The sequence below is a fragment of the Camelina sativa genome, chromosome 2 (assembly GCF_000633955.1).
Source record: "Camelina sativa cultivar DH55 chromosome 2, Cs, whole genome shotgun sequence".
In the NCBI taxonomy this organism is placed as follows: Eukaryota; Viridiplantae; Streptophyta; class Magnoliopsida; order Brassicales; family Brassicaceae; genus Camelina; species Camelina sativa.
Genome location: NC_025686.1, coordinates 24,413,138 through 24,431,199, shown reverse-complemented (window position 1 = coordinate 24,431,199; position 18,062 = coordinate 24,413,138). Strand labels below are relative to the sequence as shown.

Sequence of the window (18,062 nt, the reverse complement as noted above, 5' to 3'; positions counted from 1 at the left end):
AATGAAGGCAAAGACCATAGCGGCAAGTAAGAAGTTCATAACAGGACGACCATGCCAGATTCCCCGTGGCTCTGTCTGAGTCTGAGGTTGTCCTGCAGCTGCTTGTGAATGGGCAGAGGCAGTACTCTCTGGGTTCGACTGTTCGCCAGCCACGTTTAGAGCCATTGCCCCGCATATCTCACATGTCCTGCTCATAGATAATGCCTTATCAGTATAGCCTTTAGAGACCCACTTCAGCTTCTAAACACACAAGAAAATAGATCTAACTCCAACCGGTTTCTACTGCCTTAAGAGTCTAAGACAGAGCAAAGATGCAAAACAGGAGCTAAACAGAGCTATGGTTATAATTGAGATTGGTAAGAATCAAAATGTCTCAGCAATAGAGAATGCAAGATTCTCAATGCAGCTGCAGAATCAAGCTAGTTAAAAAGTGAAAATTTTGAAGCAAATCACAGGAACCAAACCGAATAAGAACATAAGACACAAGTTGACAACACATGAGACACAAATTGAATAATTGGTGGCCACAAAAACTGTAGATTCCAGCTTCAGTAGACAATCTTTCTTAGAAGTAACTATATGGATCTCTAAAAATCAGACAATGAAGAAAAAAAACTCAAAGTACATAAAAGCAAATACTTTAGTTTCCTCATAAAGTTCCATCCTTTACTAAAAAAAATTCTCAAAGAATCTGTAGAATTTTGCAGAAAATAGAATAAATGTAAATATAAGAAATAAAGTCTTGAAGAGAAATGAAAGAAACTCACATGTTTCCTTTGATCTTGAACCAAGTCTCAGCACACTTACTATGAGCTACACCCAAATCACCTTTACAAGAGCAACCTAATTGCAAAGGCAAACCATAATACTCTTCTTCTTCGTCTTCGTCTTCTCCATCTTCATCAGAATCATCATCAGTATCTTCAACTTCTTCATCTTCTTCAGCTTCTTGATTAATCTCTAAAGGAAGATGACAGATCCTGCAATCTCTACCACTTTTCTTCTTCTTCTTCTTCTTCTTTTTCCTCTTTCTCCTCCTTGTCCTCTTCTTCTTACCACCGGAATGCAGCTTTTTCTCCGGCGCCGGAACACAGCCGCTCTCTAAATCGACCTCAGACAAAGAATCCAAGTCTGAGGAGCCACCGTCGGGGCTAATTTCGACGGAGTAGGGCGAGTCTCTAGGATTCGACAGATGGTGATGAGATCCAAAGGCAAAAGAAGGCATTTTTATTTATTTTTTTCTTCTTCTTCTTCTTGGGGAGGATTAAAAGCAAAGAAGAGGAGGAACCAAAGGGGTCACTCAACTCATGGGTTTTACGAGGAATACAAATTACAAAATAAAAATAAAATAAAAGAAAAACAAAGAAAAGAAAAACAAAAAGCTAATTTTGTCTTGAAGGGTTTATTGCAAAATTTATTACTTCTTTTTTTTTGTTTTTAATTTTAAGTTGCAGAGTGAGAGAGAGAGAGAGAGAAGTGTTGTTGGAGAAAGAGAAAGGAAGAAGCTTTGGACAAAAGAGCAGCTTCTGTTCTGTTTTTTTTTTTTTTTTAACTATTAATTATTATTTGTTTTTTTAAAGGAAAATAAATATAAAAAAAAAACAAAAATTTACATGTTGTTTTGTTTTTGTCTCCCTCAAGTTTGGAAGATATTTCAAAACAAGGTTGGTGCTTTTTTTAACATTGTTAGATCCCGTGGTACGGATTCTTAAACTCATGATTCTACATTGTTTTTCAACTTAATTTTATTTTTTACAATTGTACTTTTTTCATTGTATAAAAATGGTTTTTTTTAAACTCATATATTTCTTATTGAAGTTGCCCTTACTTAAGTTGTTAACTTCATTAAACATGTGAGTTTCAAGTTTAAAGTTGAGAGTTATTTTAAAGTTAAAAACATTAATAGAAGAGAATGGAAAAAGCGTTTTTTGATTATTTTGTTTAGTACTTTCCTTGATTTCTTCAACAAGTTAGATTGTACTTCCAACAATTCCTACTTTATTTAGTACTTTAGTCTTATCATGAAAAAAAACAAACTACTTTGCTTCTATAAATTGGATTGTCTCTATATAGTTTTGCTTCTATAAATTAGATTGTCTATATAAAGTTTCATTCTACATTACTTCTGTAAATTGGATTGTTTAATTATTGATACTAAAAAAATGATATCCAAGAAAAATGCAAGATTAAACTGATTTTGATTGAAGTGGGTTGTTGAACTGTGAACATCATATATATATATATATACAGTTGGATGCAATAGTGTAGGGTTTCATTGAAAAGTATATAAACATGAGATCATATTGAAAATGTTAAAAAGTTTAGGGGCTTTAAAAAAAAAAACACCTAAACACAGAAATCACTGTCAATGTCAGTAGCTGTGTCAGGATGTAAACAATGTTGGCTGGAAGGAAACTCATCGTTTCTTTAATAATTTTGTCGTAAAGAAAAATAAAATACTATAGAAGATAAACATCAATTTGAAAAAGTTACTCTGTTTTATTTTTATACAGTACTTGGCTTTAAAAAATGTAAATTTATTTTTAAAAATTGTATTCTATTTAAATAATTAAAATACATATGTTTTTCATCTCTATCCTTTATAAGATGAGTAAAATTAATAGTGTCAATGTGCCTATCTCTTTTTTTTTTCCATTAATTGACACTATTAAATTATATTATTGACCATTTATCTCAAAAACTCTTTAGAATTCTTTCTTCTATTTTCTTTTTATTTTCTTCTTCTCAATTATATTTGATTTTCACTAGGTTATATATATATATATATTTGTATAGTTACATTTACATAGATCTTTTTTATATACGACTTTCAAACAATTCGATGAGTGTTGAAGAAGGTTTTTGGTTTCTTTCGAAACAAAAACAATGTTTTAGTCATGGTGGAACGACAAGAACTGATTCATGTAAACAAGACAAGGTCTTTTTAACACCCAATTATAAAGCTCTGACCTTTGAAAAAGCAGTGAACAACAAGGCAATGCATCTAGTTTCACAAGGTCTAAGCTATATTTGTACTTCAAAATAGAAAACTTAACTAAACTAAACCAGTTTGTTCTGTAATTTGATGCAGGTTTTTTTGCAGGTCCAACTCTCATCTGCATTATACGATGGAATAAAATCTTCTTCTTAAACTATGTAAGTAATCTCCAAATCCTCTGTATTTCTTTATTTTGTTCTGTTTCGAGTTTATTAAGGACTGTTGTACGCAACTAGCTAAACCAAAACCAAATGTAACCGATTGAAATTGCATTCTGAAATCTATTTCACATAGTTGTTTTTTGTCACCAAGTTTAGCACATAGTCCACATCCCACAATTAAACACAAGCCAAAACCAAACAAAACAAAAACCAAATTAATCTAATTAAAAATTACATTGAAGAACCCTGAATCAGATTGTTGTTTCCTTCACTTCATGCACTTGAGATTTTTGTGCATCAGAATCTTTTTGCGTTGGAGAAAGTCTTTTAAAAGTTTTCTTCCAGCCACGTTTCCAGCTTTCTCGAGCAACCGTGAGCTCACTTAGTTTCTGATTCAACCGTAATATGATCACAGGTAAAGCTCCATGGTGATCTTCTCTCACTGTTTCAAACATGTCTCTGCGATATAACCTTTCAACGCATCTGTAAAACTTCACACCAAGATCTTCCACTCTCATCTCTTCCCTCATAACTCTCTCCACACTTTCCACTGCACTTCTCAAAGCACTCATCAACATATCCGCCTCGTACATCTCATCTTCGCATTTAATCATCTCTTCTTCGACTCCGGTTAGCACCTTACCTCCCTCAAAATCATATCTCTTCACAACACTGTACGTGTTGTTCAGTACCGGGTCTGAGACCGGTGACCGTAGCTCCTCGGGGATAAGCCTATAGTTAGGTGTCACTCGTCGTTGAGGATCAGACCTTTTCCTTTTCTTCAGAGGGAGGTTCGTATCCTTTGGAGACAAGATTCTTTTCTTATTCTTTACCTCCAAGTTGGTCTTATCCCATTGCGAGTTCTCCTCAACTTCAACCCTAAAGTCAGGACATGTTCCAATCTTTGGATCACCAAGTGTGTCTTCACCGTGTCGGGTCTCTCCAACTTCATCTTCTTGTTCTTCTTCTTTGTCAGTACCGTTGGCAAATCGTATGAAGCGATGATAAAGACTCTTCTTTTCTTCGATCAACACTAGAAGATTTGTCACGAATGTGCCATATCCGATTCTATGGGACTGAAACTTTTTGCACAAGGAAGTGTAAAGTCTCATCTGCCTCGGACTTAGCGTCTCCTCGATGGCCTTCAATAAGTCACTCAACTTCTCTTTCACCTCTGAATGGACTTCCATCTTCCTCTCCTTATCGATGCCATGATTTGTAACATCTTCTTTAGGGTTATGACCATATGGTTTAACCCTAATCCGTGGACCGGTTCTTGCGTTTTCTTCTATCGTCTTCTTCTCATCAATCTTTGCATCACGAAGATTGTCTTTTAACCTAGAGACGAGACTATTAAATTCAGTCTTTCCGATTATACCGAACCTAAAGTCTTGAGTCGAGGATCTAAACTTTGTCTGTTCCCATGGATTCAGTGTCTCAGTCATCTTGAGCAGCGCATCAACTTCTTCCATCGTCTCAATGGCTTGCGTTCCGGAATTATCCATTGTACGTTGTTTGTTTACAGAGAAACAAAAAATAAAAGAAGAAGAAGCTTTAGTTTCTTGACAGAGAGAAAAAAATAACAAACTTTGAGAATTAGTGTAAAACACAACACGGCTTAGGGTTATTATATAGAGAATATTTCCATATCTGAGGTTTAATTTCCTTTTTGTTTTTGAAGTGTATCTTCTCTTCATTCAATGATGATGATACGCGTTTATTAATCTAACCGTTGGGGATTTTTCCACTAATTGTAGTTTTCCTTTTTGTTTCCGTGTAGTATAATATATCAACTATGTATCTATATAATTTAATCACAGTTAACAAAAAAAAACACTAAATTGCTCTCCATCATTAGCTCTCTCGATCGTCATCTCACATTCATCAGCGACGAAACTCTTCTCTCTAAGTCTCTGTGTTCAAATTCACTAACGCTTCTGTCTTTGTGTCTTTGCAGGCTTTATTTGATTATCTCTCATCGACGTACGAAACTCAAACTCTTCTCTCTGTGAAACATGAATGGTCCAAGCACATATATGAATTGCTTCCTCCTTTGCGGAAGAATGTAGTTAACTGATGCAGCTGAAGAAAGCTAAGTGGCTCCTGAACCAATATAATCTCCGCTTATATGTACCTGTCTCAGACTATATATGACTAGCTTTTTGGCAATGGCTATAGGATATGCAGATGCAAAGTGAATCTGCGAATGAGTCTGAGTTTGATGACATTGAAGACGACGAAGATGATGAGTGAGTGAGTAACTTTCAAACCTTTTTAGTTCCTCCCTCTCATCTTCTTTATATTTGGTATTATTCTGAGGAAACATGAAAGACGTATTTCTCTTAACGTTTGCTACATAGTACAATAACTCTCTCTAGATTGTTTGCTTAATTAAGCGTTTGGTCTCTCATCAAATCATTCTCTTTGGGTTGGTAATAAGTGGGATTGTTCTTGTATGATGGCAAACTTAATTTTTGGTCATTTTTTTTTTATGAGCCAGACCAGAGGAACTTAGAAATAATAATGACCCCTTTAGCTTTAAAAGAAGGGGAATTTGGAGCGTAGAGGAAAAAAATAAAACATGCCGAGTTGCTGACATTAGAAAGAGACTTTGGACCAGCAGAAGTTATAAAACAAACAAAAAAAGATTTGGCATTTTTTCCATTATAGCTCCACCTGGAGAAGCTACGCAACACCTATAACCATTGGAACGAAAGAAAAAAAAAAATCAGTCTCTTATCTAAAATTGTGTAACAAAGAATAAAAATTAGGGATAAAGGAGATTAGATTCACTTGTGGATGGAGAATTTGAAGTTGAAAAGGAGGAAGACGTACTTTGTAGAATCAAAGAGCATCAATCACTATAGAATCAGTTTCATCTTGTTACACTGTGAGCACGACGGCGATCAAGTTTTTGTAATGGAACATTATCCTCCAAACCATCTCACCGGTCTGCACATATAGAATTAGAAGAACCATTGTTAATTTGTACGAGTTAAAGTAAAAACCATAAATAAACCCCAAGGACTTTATACCTTTATTACTTGGCCGTCAAATCAGATGAGAGTAGAAGAAACACCATGGAAACACACAAAGTCCTCCACCGATCCTCATCATTCTTCATACCATCTCTGATCTAAAAATCCAAGTGAAAAAGTGTTGATAAATAGATAACAAGAAAATCCCAAAAGTCTGAACTACAGCTGCATAAGTGTTGATAAAGGTGGTGTCCACAACTCTAGGAAAATTATTGGTTGAGTAAACTTGAAACAGAACAAAACAGAGAAAGGCAGAGAGGATTTTGAGATTAGTTACAGATCATGAAGAGAATTTTTCCATTGGATGAAAGGGAACCTTATAACTCCATCTGGAGAAGCTAGCAACACCTATAACCATAAATAAACCCCAAGAACTTCATACCTTTATTACTTCGTCGTCAAATCAGATGAGAGTAGAAGAGACAGCATGGAAACAAACAAAGTCCTCCTCAGATCCTCACCTGCAAAGACACCAAAACGACACCTGCACCATATTAACGATTATAAGAACCATCGTTAGTCTTGTTAAGTCTGAAATAAGAGCCAAGGTTCAAACCATAAATCCCACATGTAGAAATCTAAATTTAGACTCACTTATGGATGTAGAAATTTGAAGTGGAAAAGGAGGAAGACGTATTGTATAAAGTAAAAGAGCATCAATCACTATAGAATCAGTTTCATCTTGTTACTCTGTGAGCACGCACGCCGGCCAAGTTTCTGTTATGAAACATTATTCTCCAAACCATCTCACCGGGTCTGCACATAGAAGTAGAAGAACCATTGTTAAATTTGTAAGAGTTAAAGTGAAAACCATAAATAAAGCCCAAGAACTTAATACCTTTATTATTTGTCCGTCAAATCAAATGAGAGTAGAAGAAACATCATGGAAACAAACAAAGTCCTCCTCACCTGCAAAGACACCAAAACGACATCTGCACCACATCAACGATTCTAAGAACCACCCATCATTAGTTTTTTTAAACCATAAATCCAAGTGAAAAAGCTTCTTCATACCTCTTTCGTTAAAACAATTGAAGATGTCATATTGTTTAAGCAAAGATGAAATTCCTGCAAGAGAAAATAAAAAGGAGTTACTCCATAGATTGATAAAACAGAGTCATTAAGCTATGAGACTCAAAAAGCATCAATCATCCGTAATAATGTGAACCATATAATATATATCTCTCGTCCATCCAATCCATATATAGAAACAAGAACAAACAAAACCAAAGTATCAGTATTCGCTTATGGATTCAAAACCTTGAGTAGTCCGAGTCTTCTTCATCAATCTTCAAACCCATCTCTGATCTGCACACATATATAGAGTTAGAAGAAGAAACCATCGTTAATTGTCAATTCGGAATTTATTAAAAAGAAACCTAATAAAAAGAGAAAACCAGAAAACAAACCCTAAATCCCCAAATATTTAATCGAAACATCTCCCCGACCGACCTGCACATAGAAACAGAATCATCATTAATTTGTAAGAGCCATATATTAGTGAAAACCCTAGAAAAAAAAAAAAAAACCCCCAAGAAAGTTGAAACCTTTTTTTACTTTGGTCTTCGTCAGTCAAATCAGATGAAACGCCATGGAAAAAAACAAACAAAGTCCTCCGATTTTGAGAGTTAGAAGAGAAGATACGGTGATCGTACGTTTAATCTTACTTACGTGATGGTGAAGACGATGATTGTATACCATTGACTGATGTCGCTGTTGTTGTGATTTCTCAGAGAGAGAGAGATATTTATAAACGGGCCAGATGTGTTTTTTTTTTTTTATGTTGTTAAAAATAAATATAAAAGAGAAAAAGGACCTTTTTTTTTAATTTTTATTTACATTAAAAAGAAAAAAAAAGGAAAATTAATTACTCAAATCATATACAGACAAGAATGAGAGAATTTACTTATATAAGAGAGAAAAAAGGAAATATTTGACACGACAATTTTAATTTGAAAGAGAAGCCAAGAGAGAGGACTGGGTTTTAGGGTCTCTTCGCTGCAACCTATTCTCCTTCGTTTCTTCTTCGACGTGATTCGATTCTCACACTACTCTTTCGCAAACAAAGACATCGCTTGCCAGATTAGATCTCATATTCTTTAGGTTTCTTCGACGGGCTTATGTACGGTTTCAACCGAAGAGTAGATTTGATCGCTTGCCAGATTAGACCTAGTTTGGGGTATTATAGGGCTGTAAATTTTGCAAACTATAAGATTTATTATCGCTAGCGCGCTGAAGATATGGGTATGGATAAGGAGAATACGAGCCCGCTTTTATTTGACTTCTCCAAAAATTGCTTTAAAGTTGCAAACCTTACTGATGAAGAAACCATTCTCAACCCTCCTCATCCTGTAAACGTTTCCAACTTAAAAGATCGATATTTACTTGGGGAACAATTAGGCTGTGGTCAGTTTGGTGTCGTCAGAGTATGTTCTGATAAGTTCACTGGAGAGAGGCTTGCTTGCAAGTCCATCTCTAAAGACACACTTGTTACTCAAGACGACATAGATAGTATCGAACTCGAGATTGCTATTATGGCCAAGTTAGCTGGGCGGCACCCAAACGTTGTGAATCTTAAAGCGGTTTACGAGGAGGAAGATTCCGTGCATCTTCTGATGGAACTATGCGCAGGCGGTGAGCTTTTTGACAGGATCGAGAAATCTGGAAAGTATTCGGAGTTCCATGCTAGGGTGCTCTTCAAGCAATTGATGCAAGTGGTCAAGTTCTGTCACGATAGCGGTGTTGTCCACAGAGATTTGAAACCTGAGAACATTCTTATGGCCACAATGTCTTCTTCATCTCCTATCAAACTGGCTGATTTTGGGCTCGCAACCTTTATAAAGCCTGGGGAAAAGTTGAGCGGCACAGTTGGCAGTCCTTTTTACGTTGGCCCTGAAGTGTTGTCAGGGGGATATTATAACCAAGCTGCTGATGTATGGAGTGCAGGCGTTATTTTGTACATTCTTCTCAGTGGAGTACCTCCCTTTTGGGGAGAGACTGACTCAGAGATTTTTGATGCTGTGGGGGCTGCAGATTTGAGTTTTTCTGAAGAGCCATGGGACCATATAACTTCATACGCCAAGAATTTGATCTGGGGGATGCTTTGTGTTGATCCTTCCCAAAGGTTAACAGCTGATGAAGTACTAGCTCACCCGTGGTGGATGGAGCAATTATCTGAATCAGGATATGATCAGGAGGATGGGTTTGGCTGTGAAGGATTGGAGAATGATGGTGGATGCTCTTTCTCCACACAATGTGTATCTCGAGAACAAGATTCTAGCTTTAGTAGCATGGCACAATTAGATTGCAAATCATCATTCTCGTCTTTCTCCACACAATGTGTATCTCGAGAACAAGATTCTAGCTTTAGTAGCATGGCACAATTAGATTGCAAATCATCATTCTCGTCTTTCTTACCTGCTGCTGATAACAACACACTGCCAAATTCCGGTTTTGGTGGGTTTTCTTTTGATGGGAACCAACCCTCAGCTGGAAAACTTGGAGACTCAAGCCCAAAGAGGTCACCAGATTCTTCTTCACAACTTGATAGGCGTGAGGAAGCAGGGGAGAATCAGACGGAAGCAGCAGGAAAGTCAGAGACGAAGAAGGGAAAGAGGAAATTAACTGGTCAAAAATGTCAGGACTGCACAGCAAAAAGAAAGAAGATAACTGTTATCAGTAGTAAAATATTGTATGTACTCTGATTTTGTTCCTGCTGTATAAACCAATAGAGTGTGGGTTCCAGTTAACTAAAACTACTTAGTTGTGTAATGTAATTAAATTTTCTTTAACACTAGCCATATTCTCTCATAACCAATCTTTAAGTTTGCTATTCATTTATTAGCTTCATTGCTAAATCTGCTTTCCCCACTTTCCTCAAACCATTGATCATCATTGTCCAAGGCAAATGGTACAAGACAAAAGGAACAAAAGAGTTTAGAAAGTGTAATGAAAAACCTTAGTGAGATGAGGGACTACGTAATTTGGAAATTTATCTGGCTGTACAACGTATCCTCCTGCATAACACCATGTCACAAAAACTTAGAGAAAGATAAAACGAACTCTAGAAAACAGATGCAAAAAATGTATATCATACTATTATTGGTCAAGATACCATATTCTTTAGGTGGAAAGCTAACAACTTAAACGCAATCATGACAATTATATTTATCTAGAAAGATTGAGCTCCGACCAGTTCAAGCTACACCATGTCACAAAAATTAGAGAAATGTAAAATCAAGTATAGAAACAAATGCAAATGATGATCAATAATTTGCCAAAATGGAGTTAAAGCTGTTAGCTTTCCACCTAAAGAACTAGGCTGCTAGTATCTAAAGCCAGCCATGTCAAAATCCTGATAACAACTGGAGCATGAAAACCAAGTGTTTAAGTTACACAGTGAGACCTCTACAAAACCAGAGATACAAAAGTTGAAACCTTTTCTCCTAAATAAATAATAATCTAGTATCTAAAGCTAGATTCCTGAAACTTGGATGACAACAGATTTGACTAAAGTTGCATATATGATATATATCTAAGGATTCAAAAACAACTTGGTGATTAACACCAAGTAAACAACATTCAATTATCAATTGTGTTAAAGCTGTTGGCTTTTCCACCTAAACTAACTATTGGATAGAAATGAGTTGAGTCTCAACTGGAGCATGAAAGCCAAATAATCAAGGTTACACAGTGAGAGAGAGCTCTACAAAACCAGAGATACAAGACAAAGTTGGAACCTTTTCTGGTGTGGAAACCATGTAGCAGGGGAGAGAAGAAGCTCTCTTTCTTCTGAATGATCTTCCAATCCCCACCCATTAACAACCCTTCTATCGTCGTCATCCTCCTCCTCCTCCAAATTTCTCAATCTAACCGATGGAATTAGTCAAAAATAACAGATATGTATCAAATCATGAGAAAATGGAAGCTTGAGAAGAGAAGAGAGGACGACGACAATGGCAAGTGTGAAGTGGTGAGGTTGAACTGAAGAAGACAAAAAAAAGTTGTTAAAACGAATCGTTTGGTGTGGAAAATTGTTGTTTTCAGGAAACTATTTGACTCTAAATCAATGAAATGGAAAATATAGGGATCATTTTTGCAAATTAGATTTCTTTGATTTACGCAACCATTTTTGTTTTCAGCTTCTTTAAACACAGATTCTTGATAATCATATACAGTAGAACTTCTATAAATTAATAAGGTCGGGACCATGAAATTTTATTAATTTAAAGAGATTTTAATTTATCGATAAATTAATAATTATTGATTTATCGATAAATTAATAAAATATTAATTTATGAAGAGATTTTTAATTTTCATAGTTTCATAGTTTTCTTAATTTATAATCTTGTCTATTGTAATTGCTAAGTTTAGAGTTTAGGTAAAAATAATAGATGTTAGAAGTTTAGAGTTTAGAAGAAATTTCTACTAGCATTTATGGTAATGATGAAGTCGAATAAGATATTGCGGTAATTTTAGAATCAATTACATATAAAGAAGCAATTATCGCATTTAGAACTCTTCGTAATTTTTGGATGCGATTTGAGAAGACGACAATGAAAGATATTAGAGATGAGCTCCAATAAGAATGCAAATTCAAGAATATGCAAACAACAATAGAGTCATATTTCAGTATTTTACTAGATTTTCTTAGATATATATATATATATTAATATTATTTGATTATTAATTTATGATATTGATGGGACTATATATTTTTACATAGGATTTCTAAAAAAAATATTATCTTATTAATTTATCAAAATGTATCATTTTTTACACCGGCCTAACTTGGGACCGCAAAAATTTATTAATTTATAGCGAGTATTAATTTAAAGAGTATTAATTTATAGAGGTTCTACTGTATATAAAAGTAACGTTTTGATCTCTCTTTATTGGTTGATTTTCATTTAATACTTTCTAATTTTTTTTTGTTTTCTAATTGTTTCATTGCTTTAAATAATATTTAAAACTCAATTAACACAATACATTTAATTCATACATTAAAATAAAATTATAACTGAAAATAAAATAAATTATGTATTAATCATATTCTACCACTTAATTTTATTCAAACACAATAAATAATATTTGTAATTCCAATAATTCTAAATGTAACTTCCATCAATTCTTATCATATAAATAAGCATTGTCTCATTCTCTCATATTGACATTTTTTACTTTCTTATTTTCACATTCTCTCATTCTCTTCCACAATATCTCAAATCATTTTCTTTATGTATTCAATTTCTTATCTTTGTTATATGGGTTACAAAAAACCAAATAAAATATCATTGTAAAATTTTAATGCTAAATTTTAATTTTAGAGACTACATGATATATATATTTTACATTGTTTTTATATTTAAAGATTCATCTCTATTATCTAATTTGGATTATCATCTTATAAGTAATCATTCTCTCCTTCTCTCTCACCAATATCAAATGTTGTTATATCTAATATGTGTTGTAAGAGTTTGATTCTATATTTTAATTTAGAAAGTATTATATATAATTAACATTGTTTTCAATTTTTATTTTATTTTTATAAAAATAAAAAATTTCTTTTATATTTCTTGCATTTCTAATCTATTCATATTTATTTTTAAAATTTCTATAGCTAAATTTAAATTCACATATGTTGGTTTTAACAAAAAATCAAGTTTTTAACAAAAAATCAAGTTTATTTGAGAATCTGTTTTAAAAAGTTTATCTTCATTATCTATTTTAGATTAGCATCTTATAAGTTATTATTTTTCATACTCTGACAATATTCACCACACAATAAGGTCATGAAGTTGAAAATATTCATCTCTAATTCTCTATTATGTACTCTAGTTATCTCACATATTCTTGTATCATTTTTAATAATTTAGAATGATCAATATAATTATCCATTTATAAAGGCTATTTTATTTTGTAAAGTCTATTTTTTTGTGATCCAATAGATAAATATTTAAAGATCAATATAATATTTATATTATTTAAGATTTGAGGTTTTTGAAAACAAAAAGAACTTAATTATAAAAAAAATTGATTTTCTTGATTTAAGCAAAATGAAAATAGTGAAATATAGAAAATATATAATTATTAAAATACCATTTAACTAAAATCCTCTAAAGATGAAACCATTAGTATGAAATCTAGCACTATAAATTAAATTGATGAGTGAAAAAAAAAACAAAAGGATTAAAGTTATTCTTGGGGTTTTAAAAAATCTTTAGATTGAAGTTCATATAATTTAAAAAAAAAAAAACTAATTTAGTTTGTCACTTCAAAATTAATATTTTCAATTTGGAATATTATGTGTGAATGTTGAGTTTATATCAACAAAACAATCAAAAAGTGTAAGTTTAAATTTTGATTGAGCCACTTGGTATTCCTTTTCTTTTAAGTCAAAAATAAAATAAAATATTTATTTATAATTAACCCACTTTTAAAGGCATTTAACCCCATTTAACTCAAATGTAACTCCTACCCAATAATTTTACATTCATTTCTCCAACTAATATATTTATCTTTCAAGAAAAAATGTTTTTGGTAAAATTTTAATATTTTTTTAATTATTTTAATTGCTTTAAACTTTGAAATGAGGAATATTCTATATACAATAATTTTATATGTAGTTACTAAATTTTTTGATAATTTTATTTGATTCAATTTTACTATACTACAGTCTTATGTTTACAATGTCATTAAGAAAAAAAATCTTTAAATCAATGTTTAACCTCTATAAAACATGATCATAAACATAGATTCTCTCATATTAGGAAAATGTTTAAATTTCTATATTATTATTTATATTAATATAGATAATCAATTTGTACTAATTTTTGATTTATAGTATTGGTTAATTTTTGATTTATAGAAAAGTTTATATATTTTAAATTTAGTATATTTTGAGAAATTGCTATAAAATTTTTTGAGATTCATTCATTAGTATAATTTTTTTGAGATTATACATTAGTAAAACAATATTTTAGTTTAAGAAAATTTAAGAAATATAATCAAAACTATTATGCATACAACCACGCATTGCGTTGACTAATTAACTAGTTTGAACCAAAATTAGACAATTTTAATCATTATTTTTGTTTTGAGGAAGACGAAAAGAGTCTAATCCAATCATGGGTAAGTCGAAAAATCATTCCTTTTGATTTACTCGATACTCATTTCTGCAAATTTCAATCCTTAGTTTATCTTCTTTGATGCATGTAATTGAATCGGTGATTAGTAACATTTTTCTTTGTTTTGAGATAACTATTGAATTGGATGATTAAAATAAGTTCAAGCTTTTGATGGGAAACAACCGGAATTAACCTCAGCTGGCTTCTCATCAACTGGAGTTCCCTCCATGCCAAGCTTTACCTTTTTTAGCCCATGCCCACCAACAACACAGAACCAGGCCCGGCCGTGGCTAAAGCCCGTGAAGCTGGTGCTTTAATCATCACGAAAATATATAGGTTTTAAAGGCATCAATATTGAAAATTGTGTTGTGGTGTGTTGGTTAACACCTGTTTGAAAGTCATAAATGTTTAGAGTTCAAAACCTTATTTGATACATCTTTGTGTTTTCATTTTACTTTTGTCTTTAGAGGTTCAAAAAAAAAATTGCTTTAGAGGTTCAAAAGAAAAAATTGCTTTAGGCATGAAAATCTAATGCGCCAGTCCTGCACAGAACAGTGACATCATTGAAACAGATGAAAAACTTCTAGACTTAAGCCTAAAGAGATCATTGATTTCACCAGATTATTCAAGAAAAGGAACCGGACCATTGGACTAGGAAAGCTAGCTAGATCAGTTGGTGGTGGATGTGTAAGGGTATAGAGACACACAACACACTGATTTACACTTGGAACGCGCCAATCCAACGCTTTTCTCTTCAATCTTATTAACAAAATTTATCTCTTACAATGATACAATTTTGTCTCGGTCCTTACTCAACCTATTCTACCCAATAGGATTGATCCCGACTAAGAATGAATCTGATACTCTCTCTTTTCTATCTAACACAACACCCTGTGTAGATCTAAGAGAGTAAAACCAACCCTCTCTCTTTTCTATCTAAACTCTCACCAGAATAGATCTAAGAGAAAGAAAAACAATTCTCTGCGCACTTAATCACCACCCTGATTAACGTCACAGAGAACTGGGAACACCCCTTCTAAGCCTTATCTTTGTGGCTTCGAAGTTTACAACTGTATCCATATTCTAGAGTGCTCAAATTGGCTCGTGGCCTACTCCTAGAATATATATACACGACTTGATAAACCCTGAAAGGCGAATCTCTAAATATCACGGGATAAGGAAACTGTTTGTTTCTCAGCTTTATCCTTTCCTTAACTCTTGCGGAGAATATTCTTCATATCTCCAAGCAAACGGAAACTGCTTGCTTCTCAAGCTTATCCTTTCCTTATTTCTCGCAGAGAATATTTTCCATATCTCCAAGTCCAATCTTGTCTCTATCTTCGACGCCAAGTCAGCAGCCTTCCTTGACGCATCATCACATCCACTCACGTCTTGCCACGTCAGCTCACACATCCATGTCAGCAACTCAAGCGTCTGTGATCTGATGCAGCTTCCTGATTGGCACAACGCTCTGTTCGGCACAAAGACTTGTTCCTCACCGCGAATTGTTCCAGAATCTGCATTTACAGGATGTTGATGTCACTGAGTCTATAATCAGATAGTCATCTTGCACGCATATTCCCACCGCTCCACTCCTCAGATTGTCGCTCGTCTGCTAGTAAAATATTGTATGTACACATCTGATTTTGTTCCTGCAATCTCTTGGTTTTGTAGTAAAACATATCCATGCAAATAGCCTCAACTGTATAAACTATAAACCAATCAGAAATAGAGTGTGATTTAGATGTTAAAAGAAAGAACAAGGAAATGTTCATCTGTTTGGGTTTCGTTGACTGAGGAGTCAGCGTGAAAACTCTGAGACGGTTAGATGATTCCAGTTAACTAAATATACTTAAATGTGTAAAGTAATTAAATTTTCTTAAACGCAAACGTATCAAAAGTTGTAGGAGTTGTGGGTTCTGCAGGGACAGGATTCAGATTATTATCTTCTGGTGCAGGAATTGTAGGTTCTGGAGGTTGAGGTTTTGGCGTAGACAGCGGTTGGATAGGCATTGTCTCTTCTGATGTAGAACACGGTTCTGCAGCTCGCCAAGCTTGCAGTAATGGTGATCGGTATTTGGGATTCAGATGCTTGTACTTGTCATGAAATGGGAAAGTATCTTCATCAAAGATAACATGACGAGAGATGTAGACCTTTCCAGTTGGGGGATACAAACAACGATACCCCTTGTGTTGATTGCTGTATCCTAGAAACACACACTGCAAGGATCGTGGGTCGAACTTTGTTTCTGCAACTGGTCTTAAACATGGATAGCATGCGGAGCCAAAAACTCTAAGAAAAGAGTAGTCAACCTTCTGTTGAAGAAGAGTTTCATGAGGACTCATGTTGTCAAGGACTGAGGATGGGAGGAGATTGATAAGGTAGTTGGCTGTAAAGAAGGCTTCTACCCAATATCTGAGAGGAGTGTGACTGTGAAACAACATTGATAAGCCAAGCTCCACCAGATGTCTGTGCTTTCTCTCTGCAACTCCATTTTGTTGAGGAGTGTAGGGACAAGATATTTGATGTTTGATCCCATGTTCAGCTAAGTGAGTTTTCAAGGCATTACTTGTAAACTCTCCCCCACCATCACTCTGAAAGACCTTAAGCTTCGTATTGTACTGATTCTCAACAAGCTTTTGAAACGCAACAAAGACAGATAGAAAATCTGATTTCAAACGCAGGGGATAGAACCAAGAGAAGCGAGAGTGATCATCAACAAAAACGGCATAATATTTGAAACCTTGGTTCGATACAATAGGTGAAGGACCCCAAAGATCACAATGGATTCGATCCAGGGGTTTCAAAGCTCTGGAATCAGAAGAAAAAAACTGTAACTTAGTACTCTTCCCCATCTGGCAAGGCTCACAAACAGGGGACATTCTGCTCTTATTGACTTCTATCTCCTTGCTACTTTGAAGGTGTTGTAGAATCTTGGAGTTGCAGTGTCCTAATCTACGGTGCCAAGTTTCTGCATCAGCTCCACATTGACGGTTTGAGAAGAACACTTTAGGCTCCTGATTCTGCAACACATAGAGAGCATCCTCACGAGGACCCTTTGCCACCACTTTCTGAGTGGTCAAATCGATTATATAAACCTTGTTAGAGTCAAAGAACACTCCACACGGGTAGTCATCACACAATTTTGACACAGACATAAGTGATTTTTTCATAGCAGGACATACTAACACATTGAGTGAGATGGTACCTTTAGAGGTTGAAATAGTGGTGGATCCGATATGTGTGATTGGTAGGTATGCTCCGTCTCCAACCATCACTGCATCATTACCCTCATATGGCGTTGATTCCTGAAGAGCAGAGGTTGAAGTGGCAATATGAGCAGTAGCACCGGAGTCTGGATGCCATTCTCTCCCACTATCATCCGAAACACGCAAGGAGGAGAAGGCTTGAGTCGTGACTTCACTCTGATAGTTATTGTCGAACCGATTGTAACACTTCAGGGCTGTGTGACCAATGCGTCCGCAGATTTGGCACACGGGTCTCTCTCCTTGAGTTGTCGAACCACTTTGATGTTGTGGAAACCCTCGACCCCTTGTAGAGTAGCCTCCTCTGCCCCGATTCTAACCAAAGCGACCACGACCTCTCTGATTTGGAGAAAACTGAGGAGCACATGGGTTTGTTTTCTCAGTCATGAAGGCGACGTGAGGTGAGACGGCATTGGAATCCTCGTATGACTGCAGCTTGCTGTCAAATCCTTGAACCTCAGTGATAACATCG

General features: G+C 34.5%; 2 protein-coding genes and 1 long non-coding RNA gene across 4 annotated transcripts; 1 reads left to right on the top strand and 2 right to left on the bottom strand.

The window, feature by feature from the left end:
• On the bottom strand, positions 1–1,463 carry LOC104736311 (the record flags this gene model as incomplete). The annotated part of the gene is given in 2 exon segments (XM_010456275.2): positions 1–187; positions 768–1,463. Coding segments are annotated over 2 exon segments (645 nt in total), but the record flags the coding sequence as incomplete, so codon positions are not given.
• LOC104736297 lies at positions 5,619–7,957 on the bottom strand. 2 transcript variants are annotated; one of them, XR_759561.2, is made up of 10 exons: positions 7,745–7,957; positions 7,607–7,649; positions 7,458–7,505; positions 7,212–7,265; positions 7,036–7,106; positions 6,792–6,953; positions 6,580–6,681; positions 6,195–6,295; positions 5,995–6,111; positions 5,619–5,855 (listed from the first exon to the last, which is right to left on the bottom strand). It is a non-coding gene; the product is annotated as an uncharacterized LOC104736297 (long non-coding RNA). The 2 variants fall into 2 exon arrangements; XR_759560.1 differs by having other exon boundaries at positions 7,036–7,129; positions 7,745–7,949.
• Positions 8,077–9,901, top strand: LOC104756383 (calcium-dependent protein kinase 11-like). The gene has a single exon (XM_019231311.1). It carries the CDS (start codon positions 8,438–8,440, stop codon positions 9,899–9,901), a length of 1,464 nt encoding a protein of 487 aa, XP_019086856.1. The 5' UTR covers positions 8,077–8,437.

What these genes read in the sequence shown, in the direction of transcription:
- LOC104756383 (XM_019231311.1), top strand. Translation starts at nt 8,438, where the DNA reads ATGGGTATGGATAAGGAGAATACGAGCCCGCTTTTATTTGACTTCTCC.